At 45.2% G+C, this 14970-nt stretch overlaps 1 protein-coding gene across 12 annotated transcripts in view; it reads left to right on the forward strand.

The window, feature by feature from the left end:
- tenm3 (teneurin transmembrane protein 3) overlaps positions 1-14970 on the forward strand; it is a 2019778-nt gene that overhangs the window by 1930656 nt on the left and 74152 nt on the right. For all 12 annotated transcript variants that reach the window (XM_085979187.1, XM_085978950.1, XM_085979196.1 and 9 more), the window contains one exon: positions 12987-13248. In XM_085979187.1, the coding sequence (XP_085835313.1) occupies positions 12987-13248 (262 nt within the window). The remainder of the gene's footprint in view (positions 1-12986; positions 13249-14970) is intronic.

The following is a 14970-nucleotide window of genomic DNA, read 5'->3' on the forward strand; positions in this document are numbered from 1 at the left end:
GATCGCGCTGGCTGACCCCCCCCCCCCGCAAAATCTAGCCCAATGTTTTAGTTGCGCCACTGTGCAAAATTGGAGCAGAAAAATAAACTAACAGATTACTCCTTTTTTCCCAGTTGGAGCCAGAGTCAAATCACTTATGTTTTATTATTTCAACTTATTTTCTAAAAAGAGGAATGAATACTTTAAAAGTGGCAGGTCAGTCAGCATCTGAAGGAAAACAGATAGGCCGATATTTCTGGTGGGGTACTTTGTGATGGAAAGGGTTGAAATCACCCACTGCAAGAACAATTACATTAGCGTGATTGCCCCATTCCAGCATTTATGGCTTTTCTCTGTGTCTGCTACTGGAATGAAGGCTTAACTTTGAGTATTGTCTGCAGCCATTCCTCCTCCACGATGATCAAAACATGTCCACCTTTAGGCCACTGATGCAACATCCAGTAATTAAACATTAGGACATATGAACAGGAGTCGGCTCTTCCGCCCTTCAGTTAGATCATGGCTGACCTGTTATTTACCCGCCTTTGCTCCATATCCCTTAAAACCCTTACCTAAAGAAAATCTATCGATCTCAGTTTTGAATTTTTCAGTTGACCAATCTCAACATCTTTTGAGGAAGAGAGTTCCAGATTTCCACTACCCTTTGTGTGAGGAAGTGCTTCCTGACATCACCCATGAATGGCCTGGCTCTAATTTTAAGGTTATGCCCCCTTGTTCTGGACTCCCCCACCAGAGGAAATCGTTTCACATATTTACCATACCAAATCCTTTGTCAAATTAAAGCACAATTTGTTTATTTTTTCTTTAAAAAAAAAATTATATTCGTTCATGGGACGTGGGCATCGCTGGCAAGGCCAGCATTTATTGCCCATCCCTAATTGCCCTTGAGAAGGTGGTGGTGAGCGAGCATTTATAATAAGGTGGATGAATTAGCTGCGCAAATAGATGTAAATGGATATGATATAATTGGGATTACGGAGACATGGCTCCAGGATGACCAAGTCTGGGAAATCAACATCCAGGGGTATTCAATATTCAGGAAGGACAGGAAAAAAGGACAAGGAGGTGGGGTAGCATTGCTGGTTAAAGAGGAGATTAACACAATAGTAAGGAAGGATATTAGCTCTGATGATGTGGAAACTGTATGGGCAGAGCTGAGAAATACCAAGGGGCAGAAAACGTTAGTGGGAGTTGTATACAGACCCCCAAACAGTAATGCTGAGGTTGGGGATGGCATTAAATGGGAAATTAGAGATGCGTGCAATAAGGGCACAGTCATGGATGACTTTAATTTACATATAGATTGGGCTAACCAAATTAGTAACAGTACTGTGGAGGAGGAATTCCTAGAGTGCATACGGGATGGCTTCCTGGACCAATATGTTGAGGAACCAACTAGAGATCAGGCCATCTAAGACTGGGTATTATGTAATGAGAGAGGATTTCATAGTTTCATAGAGATAGGAACAGGAGTAGGCCATTCGGCCCTTCGAGCCTGCTCCGCCATTCAATGAGATCATGGCTGATCTTCGTCTGAGATCTTAGCTGATCTTACCAGTTCAGTACCCCGTCCCCGCCTTTTCTCCGTAACCCTTAATCCCCTTAGCCTTCAGAAATATATCCAATTCTCTCTTGAAAATATTTATTGAATTAGCCTTCACAGCCCTCTGTGGCAGGGAATTCCACAGGCTCACCACTCTTTGAGTGAAGAAATTCTTCCTCATCTCTGTTTTAAATGATTTGCCCGCTATTTTTAGACTGTGGCCCCTGGTTCTGTGCTCCCCTGCCATTGGAAACATTCTCTCTGAATTCAGCCTGTCCAGGCCTGCCATAATTTTATATGTTTCGATGAGATCCCCTCTCAATCTTCTAAACTCCAGTGAGTACAAGCCCAAACTATTCAATCTCTCCTCGTAGGTCATTCCCGCCATTCCAGGTATCAGCCTGGTGAATCGCCGCTGCACTCTTTCCATGGCAAGAACATCCTTCCGCAGATGGGGCGACCAAAACTGTACACAATACTCCAGATGCGGTCTCACCAGCACCTTGTACAGCTGTAGTAAGGTATCCCTATTCCTATACTCGAACCCCCTTGATATGAAGGCCAACATACCATTTGCCTTCTTAATCGCCTGTTGCACCTGCATGCTCTCCTTCAGTGACTGGTGCACAAGAACACCCAGGTCCCTCTGCACTTCCCCATCTCCCAATCTATTGCCATTTAGATAATAATCTACCCTCCTGTTTTTACCCCCAAAGTGGATAACCTCGCATTTATCCACATTATAGTGCATCTGCCACGTATCCGCCCATTCCCCCAACCTGTCCAAATCGCACTGTAGCCTCCTGACATCCTCATCAGAGCCCACCCCTCCTCCTAGTTTAGTGTCGTCAGCGAATTTGGAAATATTGCATCCAATTCCCTGATCCAGATCATTTATATATATTGTGAACAGCTGGGGTCCCAGGACAGATCCTTGCGGCACCCCGCTGGTCACTGCCTGCCACTCCGAAAACGAGCCGTTTATTCCAACTCTCTGTTTTCTATCCGCCAGCCAGTTCTCTATCCACGTTAATACTTTGCCCCCAATCCCATGAGCCTTAATTTTGCATGATAATCTTTTGTGTGGAACCTTATCGAAGGCTTTCTGGAAGTCAAGGTACACCACATCCACTGGCTCTCCCCCATCTATTTTACCAGTTACTTCCTCAAAAAATTCCAGCAGATTAGTCAAACACGATTTACCCTTTGTAAATCCATGTTGACTCTGTCCGATCCTTTCCCCATTTGTCAAGTGCTCCGCTATTTTATCCTTAATAATGGACTCTAGCATTTTGCCCACAACCGATGTAAGGCTTACTGGTCTATAATTCCCTGCTTTCTCTCTACCCCCCTTTTTAAATATTGGGGTAACATTAGCTACCCTCCAATCCACGGGTACTGTTCCCGAGTCAATGGAGTTCCGGAAGATGATCCTTAGAGCATCTGCTATCTCCAGGGCCACCTCCTTAAGTACCCTAGGATGTAGTTTATCAGGCCCCGGGGATTTGTCGGCCTTCAGTCCCCTCAACTTACCCAACACCATATCCCTAGAGATACTAATTTCTGTCAGCTCCTCCCTCTCATTAGTCCCTATGTTTGCCGATATTCCTGGGAGGTTATTTGTGTCCTCCTTTGTGAATACAGAACCAAAGTATGAGTTTAATCGGTCTGCCATTTCCTTATTCTCCATTATATATTCTCCCGAATCGGACTGCAAGGGACCGACTTGGGATTTTACCAGTCTTTTCCTCCTGATATACCGATAAAAGCTTTTGCAGTCTGTCTTTATGTTTGCTGCAAGTTTACTTTCGTATTCTATTTTCCCCTTCCTGATTAATCCCTTTGTCCTCTTTTGCTGTATCCTGTACTGCCCCCAATCTTCCGGTCTGGTGCTTTTTTTTGCCAGTTGATATGCCCTTTTTTTTGATTTTATGCTGTCCCTAATTTCCCTCGTTATCCACGGTTGAGCCACCTTTTTAGGTTTATTTTTATGCCAAACCGGTATAAACATGTTCTGGAATTCTTCCATTCTATCTTTGAATGCTTGCCATTGTCTATCCACTGTCAATCCCCCCAGAAACACCACCCAATCAATCTTACCCAATTCCCGTCTCATACCCTCGTAATTCCCTTTATTTAAGTTCTGGACCTTAGTCTCTGATTCAATTTCCTCACTCTCCATCTCGACTGAGAGCTCGATCATATTATGATCGCTCTGACCCAAGGGGCCTCGTACAAGAAGATTGTTGATAAGTCCCTTCTCATTGCACAATACCCAGTCTAAAATGGCCTGATCTCGAGTCGGCTCCTCGACATATTGGTCCAGATAACCGTCCCGAAAACATTCCAGGAATTCCTCCTCCTCAGAATTTTTACTAATTTGGGTAGTCCAATCAATATGTAAATTAAAGTCACCCATGATGACAGCTGTGCTCTTATCGCACGCTTCTCTAATTTCCCTTATTATGCTTTCCCTCACCTCCATATTACTATTTGGAGGCCTATATATCACACCCACTAACGTTTTCCTCCCCTTGCTATTTCTCATTTCTACCCATACAGATTCCGTTTCATCCGAGTTAATATCCTTCCTTTCCATTGCATTAATCCCCTCCTTTACCAGCAATGCTACCCCACCTCCCCTACCTTTTTGCCGATCCTTCCTAAATATTGTATATCCCTGGATGTTAAGTTCCCAGCCTTGCCCACCCTGCAGCCACGTTTCTGTAATCCCAATCAAATCATACTTGTTTACCTCTATTTCCACAACTAATTCATCCACCTTGTTCCTAATGCTTCTAGCATTAAGATACAAAGCCTTCAGGCTTGCTTTTTTCACACTCTCATTATGAATTAGTTTGGCCCTTTGTGTTTCTCTCCTTTGCTTATTGCTTCTCACCTTTCTACCATCTATTTCTGACTTCATATGACTTCCCTCTTTTCCACTACCTAGGTTCCCATCCCCCTGCCAAATTAGTTTAAATCCTCCCGAACCGCCCTAGAAAATATTACCCCGAGGACATCGGCTCCCTCACAGTTCAGGTGTAGACCGTCCCCTTGGTACAGGTCACTCCTCCCCAAGAACTGGTTCCAATGCCTCAAGAATTTAAATCCCTCTCCCTTATTTAGCAATCTTGTTGTGCGAGGCCCCTTGGGGAGGAGCGATCATAATATGATAGAATTCTTAATTAAAATGCAGAGTGAAGTAGTTGACTCAGAGACTAGGGTCCTGAATTTAAATAAAGGAAACTATGATGGTATGAGGCACGAGTTGGCTAGGATGGATTGGGGAACGTTACTTAAAGGGTTGACGGTGGATAGGCAATGGCAAACATTTAAAGATCGCATGGATGAACTACAGAATTTGTTCATCACTGTTTGGCATAAAAATAAAACAAAAATGGTGACTCAACCGTGGCTAACAAGGGAAATTAGGGATAGCATAAGATCCTAGGAGAGGACATATATTTTGGCCAGAAAAAGCAGCAAACCTGAGGATTGGGAGCAGTTTAGGATTCAGCAAAGGAGGACAAAGGGATTAATTAAGAGGGGGAAAATAGATTATGAGAGTAAGCTTGCAGGGAACATAAAATCTGACTGTAAAAGCTTCTATAGATATGTGAAGAGAAAAAGATTGGTGAAGTCAAGCGTAGGTCCCTTGCAGTCAGAATCAGGGGAATGTATAATGGGGAACAAAGAAATGGCTGACCAATTAAATACATACTTTGGTTCTGTCTTCACAAAGGAGGACACAAATAACCTCCCAGAGATGTCGGGGAACATAGGGTCTAATGAGAGGGAGGAATTGAATGAAATCAGTATTGTAGGGAAATTGATGGGATTGAAGGCCGATAAATCCCCAGGGCCTGATAATCTACATCCTAGGGTACTTAAGGAAGTGGCCCTAGAAATAGTAGATGCATTTCTGGTCATCTTCCAAAATTCTATAGACTCTGGAACAGTTCCCATGGATTGCAGGGTAGCTAATGTAACCCCACTATTTAAAAAAGGTGGTAGCGAGAAAACGAGGAATTAAGTCTGACATCAGTAGTGGGGAAAATGCTAAGAGTCCATTATAAAAGATGTAATAGCAGAGCACTTGGAAAACAGTGACAGGATCGGACAAAGTCAACATGGATTTACAAAAGGTAAATCATGCTTGACTAATCTACTGGAATTTTTTGAGGATGTAACTGGTAGAGTTGATAAGGGAGAAGCAGTGGATGTGGTGTATTTGGACTTTCAGAAGGCTTTCGATAAGGTCCCGCATAAGAGATTAGCGTGCAAAGCTAAAGCACATGGGATTGGGGGTAAGGTAGTGTCTTGGATAGAGAACTGGTTGGCAGACAGGAAGCAAAGAGTTGGAATAGATGGGTCTTTTTCCGAGTGGCAGGCAGTGACTAGTGGGGTACCACAGGGATCGGTGCTAGGGCCCCAGCTATTCACAACATATATATAAATTATCTAGACGAGGGAACTAGATGTAATATCTCCAAATTTGCAGATGACATAAAGCTGGGTGGGCATGTGTGCTGTGAGGAGGATGCAGAGAAACTCCAGTATGATTTGGACAGGTTGGGTGATTGGGCAAAAGCATGGCAAATGCAGTATAATGTGGATAAATGCGAGGTTATCCACTTCGGTGGCAAAAACAGGAAGACAAATTATTATCTGAACGGCAATAGATTGGGAAAAGGGGTAGTGCAACGATACCTGGGTGTCCTTGTGCACCAGTCGCTGAAGGTAAGCATGCAGGTGCAGCAGGCGGTTAAGAAGGCAAATGGTATGTTGGCCTTCATAGCGAGAGGATTCGAATACAGGAGCAAGGATGTCTTGCTGCAGTTGTACAGGGCCTTGGTGAGACCACACCTTGAGTATTGTGTGCAGTTTTGGTCACCTTATCTGAGGAAGGATGTTCTGAAGATGGTTGGGCCTAGGACACTGCCATGAGGAACTCCTGCAGCGATGCCCTGGGGCTGTGATGATTGACCTTCAACCATCACAACCATCTCCCTTTGTGCTAGGTATGACTCCAGCCAGTGAAGAGTTTTCCCCCTGATTCCCATTGCATTTATTGTTGCAGATAGTGTGTCAATTGTGCTGAGCCCATACATAAACATCCATAGAAAAAAGAAAGGCTAAGGCTTCAGGTGGAAAACTGGTCTGAGTTCTAGCAGAGAGTCTCCGCCTGAAATGTTAACTCGTCAAGTTGTTTTGTTTTTATTTCTGATTTCCAGCACTTGCAATGTTTCCTTTCCATCTCGAAATATTGATCTTATCTCACTTGTGTCTTATGTAGCGGAAGTAAGAGTTAGGACAAAGGATCAGACACACTTAACAAAAAGATTCCAGTTCATGTCCCGCTCACTCACTGGCACGCTCACTCAGACTTCCCCAGGGACAGAGTTATCAGGAGGATGGGAAGAGAGACCCAATGGGGTAGAAACAACACTTGGTGGCCAAACAAAGACCACTGATGTGGTGGCCTTCTGGAGAAGGGAGAAAATCGGGTTTTCCCTGATGGCGCAGTGAGCTTACGCCATTATTTATTGGCCTGTGGAGACAGGGAAGCTTCTGGATCTTATTGCTCCTTGCTGTGAGGACGTTGATCACAAAGCCGCATTCATTGCCCCGAGAAGGTGGCAGTGGACCTTCTCCTCGAGCCACTGCATTCCTCGTTTTGAAGGTGCTCGCAGTATGGTATTAGCTAGGGAATTCCAAGATTTGACCGAGCGATGATGAAAGAACGGTCATATATGTCCAAGCTGTGTGACTTTGAAGGGAACTTGGAGGTGAAGGTGTTCCCAAGATCTTGTCCTTCTTGGTGGTAAAGGTCGCAGGGCCGGGGGGATTCTGTCGAGGATCTTGGAAGCGATAAAAAAAAATAAGGAAAATAAAGTATAAAAGTACAAAGAAAAAAAGTAGAAAATTAGTATGCATTGAAAGCAAAGATTTCCTATTATGTTTCAGCTGTAAAGATTGTAGGGGTGATTCTGTGATTCCATGTTCCCGCATGGGAACTGTGCTCACAGGGAGTGCGGAGCGCAGTGTTATGCAATTGGACCGAGGGTACGGTAGCGTAGTGGTTACGTTACTGGTAATCTAGTAATCCAGAGGTCTGGACTAATGATCCAGAGATGTGAGACGGCAGCTGGGGAATTTAAATTCAATTAATTAAATAAATCTGGAATAAAAAGCTAGTATCAGTAATAGTGTCCATGAAATTACCAGATTGTCGTAAAAACCCATCTGGTTCACTAATGTCCTTTCAGGGAAGGAAATCTACCTTTCTTACCTGGTCTGGCCTATATCTGACTCTAGACCCACAGCAATGTGGTTGACTCTTAACTGCCATCTGGCTTGAGCAGTGGTGCAAGGGAGAGGGATTTAAATTCTTGAGGCATTGGAACCAGTTCTTGGGGAGGAGTGACCTGTACCAAGGGGACGGTCTACACCTGAACTGTGAGGGAGCCGATGTCCTCGGGGTAATATTTTCTAGGGCGGTTCGGGAGGATTTAAACTAATTTGGCAGGGGGATGGGAACCTAGGTAGTGGAAAAGAGGGAAGTCATATGAAGTCAGAAATAGATGGTAGAAAGGTGAGAAGCAATAAGCAAAGGAGAGAAACACAAAGGGCCAAACTAATTCATAATGAGAGTGTGAAAAAAGCAAGCCTGAAGGCTTTGTATCTTAATGCTAGAAGCATTAGGAACAAGGTGGATGAATTAGTTGTGGAAATAGAGGTAAACAAGTATGATTTGATTGGGATTACAGAAACGTGGCTGCAGGGTGGGCAAGGCTGGGAACTTAACATCCAGGGATATACAATATTTAGGAAGGATCGGCAAAAAGGTAGGGGAGGTGGGGTAGCATTGCTGGTAAAGGAGGGGATTAATGCAATGGAAAGGAAGGATATTAACTTGGATGAAACGGAATCTGTATGGGTAGAAATGAGAAATAGCAAGGGGAGGAAAACGTTAGTGGGTGTGATATATAGGCCTCCAAATAGTAATATGGAGGTGAGGGAAGGCATAAAAAGGGAAATTAGAGAAGCGTGCGATAAGAGCACAGCTGTCATCATGGGTGACTTTAATTTACATATTGATTGGACTACCCAAATTAGTAAAAATTCTGAGGAGGAGGAATTCCTGGAATGCTTTCGGGACGGTTATCTGGACCAATATGTCGAGGAGCCGACTCGAGATCAGGCCATTTTAGACTGGGTATTGTGCAATGAGAAGGGACTTATCAGCAATCTTCTTGTACGAGGCCCCTTGGGTCAGAGCGATCATAATATGATCGAGCTCTCAGTCGAGATGGAGAGTGAGGAAATTGAATCAGAGACTAAGGTCCAGAACTTAAATAAAGGGAATTACGAGGGTATGAGACGGGAATTGGGTAAGATTGATTGGGTGGTGTTTCTGGGGGGATTGACAGTGGATAGACAATGGCAAGCATTCAAAGATAGAATGGAAGAATTCCAGAACATGTTTATACCGGTTTGGCATAAAAATAAACCTAAAAAGGTGACTCAACCGTGGATAACGAGGGAAATTAGGGACAGCATAAAATCAAAAAAAAGGGCATATCAACTGGCAAAAAAAAGCACCAGACCGGAAGATTGGGGGCAGTACAGGATACAGCAAAAGAGGACAAAGGGATTAATCAGGAAGGGGAAAATAGAATACGAAAGTAAACTTGCAGCAAACATAAAGACAGACTGCAAAAGCTTTTATCGGTATATCAGGAGGAAAAGACTGGTAAAATCCCAAGTCGGTCCCTTGCAGTCCGATTCGGGAGAATATATAATGGAGAATAAGGAAATGGCAGACCGATTAAACTCATACTTTGGTTCTGTATTCACAAAGGAGGACACAAATAACCTCCCAGGAATATCGGCAAACATAGGGACTAATGAGAGGGAGGAGCTGACAGAAATTAGTATCTCTAGGGATATGGTGTTGGGTAAGTTGAGGGGACTGAAGGCCGACAAATCCCCAGGGCCTGATAAACTACATCCTAGGGTACTTAAGGAGGTGGCCCTGGAGATAGCAGATGCTCTAAGGATCATCTTCCGGAACTCCATTGACTCGGGAACAGTACCCGTGGATTGGAGGGTAGCTAATGTTACCCCAATATTTAAAAAGGGGGGTAGAGAGAAAGCAGGGAATTATAGACCAGTAAGCCTTACATCGGTTGTGGGCAAAATGCTAGAGTCCATTATTAAGGATAAAATAGCGGAGCACTTGACAAATGGGGAAAGGATCGGACAGAGTCAACATGGATTTACAAAGGGTAAATCGTGTTTGACTAATCTGCTGGAATTTTTTGAGGAAGTAACTGGTAAAATAGATGGGGGAGAGCCAGTGGATGTGGTGTACCTTGACTTCCAGAAAGCCTTCGATAAGGTTCCACACAAAAGATTATCATGCAAAATTAAGGCTCATGGGATTGGGGGCAAAGTATTAACGTGGATAGAGAACTGGCTGGCGGATAGAAAACAGAGAGTTGGAATAAACGGCTCGTTTTCGGAGTGGCAGGCAGTGACCAGCGGGGTGCCGCAAGGATCTGTCCTGGGACCCCAGCTGTTCACAATATATATAAATGATCTGGATCAGGGAATTGGATGCAATATTTCCAAATTCGCTGACGACACTAAACTAGGAGGAGGGGTGGGCTCTGATGAGGATGTCAGGAGGCTACAGTGCGATTTGGACAGGTTGGGGGAATGGGCGGATACGTGGCAGATGCACTATAATGTGGATAAATGCGAGGTTATCCACTTTGGGGGTAAAAACAGGAGGGTAGATTATTATCTAAATGGCAATAGATTGGGAGATGGGGAAGTGCAGAGGGACCTGGGTGTTCTTGTGCACCAGTCACTGAAGGAGAGCATGCAGGTGCAACAGGCGATTAAGAAGGCAAATGGTATGTTGGCCTTCATATCAAGGGGGTTCGAGTATAGGAATAGGGATACCTTACTACAGCTGTACAAGGTGCTGGTGAGACCGCATCTGGAGTATTGTGTACAGTTTTGGTCGCCCCATCTGCGGAAGGATGTTCTTGCCATGGAAAGAGTGCAACGGCGATTCACCAGGCTGATACCTGGAATGGCGGGAATGACCTACGAAGAGAGATTAAATAGTTTGGGCTTGTACTCACTGGAGTTTAGAAGATTGAGAGGGGATCTCATCGAAACATATAAAATTATGGCAGGCCTGGACAGGCTGAATTCAGAGAGAATGTTTCCAATGGCAGGGGAGCACAGAACCAGGGGCCACAGTCTAAAAATAGCGGGCAAATCATTTAAAACAGAGATGAGGAAGAATTTCTTCACTCAAAGAGTGGTGAGCCTGTGGAATTCCCTGCCACAGAGGGCTGTGAAGGCTAATTCAATAAATATTTTCAAGAGAGAATTGGATATATTTCTGAAGGCTAAGGGGATTAAGGGTTACGGAGAAAAGGCGGGGACGGGGTACTGAACTGGTAAGATCAGCTATGATCTCAGACGAAGATCAGCCATGATCTCATTGAATGGCGGAGCAGGCTCGAAGGGCCGAATGGCCTACTCCTGTTCCTATCTCTATGAAATGGCCCAGCAAGCCACTCAGTTGTATTCAAGAAGGCGGCTCACCGCCACCTCCTCGAGGGCAATTAGGGATGGGCAATAAATGCTGGCCGTGCTGGCGACATCCACATCCTGTGAGTGAATGAAAAAAATTGTAGCTCCCTGCAGATGTGGCTCCCTGTCTGGAGTGCTGGAATCCAAACACTCCTCAGGTGTCATCTGGAATTTTCAGCTTGTAAGCAGGATGTCCCCCAGGTAGTCAGTTGACACACGACAATTTTGCTGCTGACACAGTAGCCAGGTCATAGAGTCATAGAGTTATACAGCACAGAAAGAGGCCCTTCGGCTCATCGTGTCCGCACCGGCCATCAAGCCCTGTCTATTCTAATCCCATTTTCCAGCGCTTGGTCCGTAGCCTTGTATGCTAGGTCAGTAATGTCAAAGATGGAGGAAGACAAAAAGAGATTACCACAGCTGTGACATTACAACTTGAGTGAAAGGGGAAATAGGTACTGGGTTGCATTAGCAGAGGGAGCAGCTCTGGCTACCAATAATCACAGAAAGGATATTCCTGCCCTTCAGAGGTTACAGAAGTGAGCAGCCATGATGATTCGAAGCATCGGGTAGCTAAGTTGTATGAGATGTTTACAGTTATAATCAGTTCTGTCCAGAAGAGAGTCTTCAAGTTGAAAGATTTTCAAGATCATGAGGGGGGATAAAGAACAGTATATAGCGTTCCAACTCTTGACACAGTGCATAATCATTTCCCCGCACCCCCCCCCCCCCCCACCTTCAATTTTCTCCCCATCTTTCCTAACGTTGCAATTCTGATACGGGTATGGTTTCCCAGGCACTTGACACCCTCAAGTACCTTGCCCAGTAGACCACTGCACATGTGAGAGCTGAGACCGTGAGTGTCGGCAGACTTTTTGACCTTGGGGAGCATCACCTGCTGAGCCCAATACGGTCCTCACCAGAACCTTACTTTCAAGCAGGAGTCACCAGGAACTTTGGCTGATTTTCCCCCTCCACCACCCGCCCCCGGCCTCCCTCCCCCACTGCCGCTGCTAACCCAAGGGTGCTGAGGGCAATGGTAGCAACCCTACCACCATGCTGCTGAGGTTGCCTAACTCAGCGGAAGCCAAGAAAGGCATCTTGAACCGTCTTGGTATCCATGGTCCAACTCCACACCAAGCGAGGCATCTACGAACTCAGCAATTACGGGAAACTTTCGATTTACCGGCACCTAAATAACCGGAAATCTTGGTTAACCGGCAAAATTCAGGAGTAGGTTCAGGTAAGTTTTACTTCATATTGTACTTGCCTTCCTCAATCTGTTGCTGTGCAAGGGTGTGGCTGCAGCTGTTGCTAAGCTACAGAGACACTTGGAACTTGTGGCCATTGTTCTGCACCTGTTGCTAAGCAACAGGGTTTGTTGCTTTATACGGAGCTCTCAGCTCTCTGTATCTTTTACTATAGCTTTCGGTTATCCGGAATTTTTGATGAACCGGCACCCCGTCGGTGCCGGAGAAAAAAAAGTTTCCTGTACACCATTTTGCAATGCAATGATTACATTAGCCCCAATTTCTTTGGTGCTACCTGTTGTTATCAGTAGCGTAATCATATAAATTGTTTCTGTAAATTGCATTTTCTTGCTTGCAGGCCAGAAATGTATTCTCTCGTAAAGAAAAAAACACTTTCTATTCAGTTATACTGTTCTAGAAGCCATGGTAACAATTGTGAAGCATTTTAATGTGATTGAGTGGCACAAGGTGTTGTGCTGCTCATTAATGCTAAAGATAAAGCCCAGTTCTATAATGTAGTTTGAGGCCTTGAGTGATATTGATTTTCTTGCTGTAATTCTTCTTTTGATCAGGTTTGACTTGATGGCAAACGGTGGGGCCTCTCTCACCCTGTGCTTCGAACGTGTCCCCTTCATCACCCAGTATCACACTGTGTGGATTCCCTGGAATGTTTTTTACGTGATGGACACCATGGTCATGAAGAAGGAAGAGAATGAGATTCCCAGCTGCGATCTGAGTGGATTTGTGAGGCCGAATCCCATCATCTTGGCTTCTCCTCTGTCCACCTTTTTCCGGTCATCTCCTTCGGAGAGCCCCATTATTCCTGAGACACAGGTAAATGGTGCCTTGCACCCCATTCTTCTCATGTACAGCAACGAATGTAAACCACAAGAAAAGTGAGATGTTCAGAGCGTTGGTCAGTGCTTCCCAGCAACCTCTTTGGGAGTGTTTCCCGTTGTATTTCCCCCTTGCTCCATTCTTTTTCATTTGCTCTCCTCAAGGCATTTCCACACGTGACAGCTGTTGTCTGGCACCTCACCCAAATGTAAGGTAGCCTTCACACGTGACCATATCTAGCAGGCTGTTCAACCATGGGAGCCATGGCAGCTGTCCCCGATCCCGTCCTCACCCGACAGTCGCACACGGGGTCATTGGATTTACGAGCACGTGAAAAGAAGAGAGAGGCAAGGCCGTTGCCTTTTCTGTTGTTATTTCCGTTGAAACTCACGCTGTGCTCTCAACAGTGCGATCTTGTGCATCATGCCCCCCACCACTAGTAATACTAACTAGGTGGAGGGGAGTCAAAAAACAGGGAACGACAAAACTTGCAGCCAATTTCATACCTAATTGTTCACATAGAATTACATAGAAGTTACAGCACAGAAACAGGCCATTCGGCCCAACTGGTCTACATTATGCTCCACCTGAACCTTCTCTCGCTCTGCTTCATCTAACCCTATCAGCTGTGGGCGTACCATCACCACACGGACTGCAGCGGTTCGAGAAGGCGGCTCACCACCACCTTCTCAAGGGCAACTAGGGATGGGCAATAAATGCTGGCCTTGCCAGCGATGCCCTGATCCCATAAATGAATTTTTTAAAAATCAGCCTATCCTTCTATTCCTTTCTCCCTCATGTACTTATCTAGCTTCCCCTTAAATGAGTCTATACTATTTGCCTCAACCACTCCTTGTGGTAGCGAGTTCCACATTCTCGCTACACTCTGGGTGAAGAAGTTGCCCCTGAATTCTTTATTGGATTTATTGGGGCAACTTATATTTATGGCCCCTAGTTTTGGACTCCCCCAACAAGTGGAAACATCCTGCCCAGCTGAAATCAGCTAACTCATCACAGACCAGGAATCAGACTGGGGAGATTCCTAATCTGTAAAACTCCGTACCATTCCGGTCTTTTTTTTACCTCTCCTGTTATTATCCCTTCTTTCTCTCGCCAACCCCACACTAGGGAGGTACTTGACCTCTGCTCTCACCATCTGCCTTCGCCAACACGGTGGAGATTGGGGAAGCCAGCGGGATGGGGGGAGGGTTCCATCTAAATACAGGAAACTCTTTGGTATCCGGCACCGACGGGACCGCCGTGTTGCCGGTTGATCAAAAATTCCGGATGACGGAGAGGGTTATCTACCGAGGCTATTTTTAACAAAGAAAAATAAAAAAATCAAGAAATGTGCAGTATACAGTAATTGGGTACTCACCTACATAATGTTGTGTTAAATGGATGGTGGAAGATGCTTGATTAAGTACAATACTGCCAGTTGAGGGTAATGCAATGCAATGACTACCAGCAGCGTGGGAGACACACAGTACCCCTGTAAAATGGCAGATCAGAAGAGACTACCGGCAGCGCAGGAGAGTCAGACTCCTGCTACAGGGGTATTGAGGTGTTCCGACTTCTGACAGCGCCAAGAAGCCGAGTAGTGGCAGTTTGGAGAACTACCCCCACTGACTAACTCGGCCACCGCGGGAGACTCGGACTCTGCAACATTACCCGTTATTGAGGTGTTGTTTTTGGAGTGAGAATTTTGCTGGTTAATAG

Source organism: Somniosus microcephalus, chromosome 1 (genome assembly GCF_052327205.1).
Source record: "Somniosus microcephalus isolate GS21.2 chromosome 1, FLI_Smic_1.0, whole genome shotgun sequence".
Classification (NCBI taxonomy): Eukaryota; Metazoa; Chordata; class Chondrichthyes; order Squaliformes; family Somniosidae; genus Somniosus; species Somniosus microcephalus.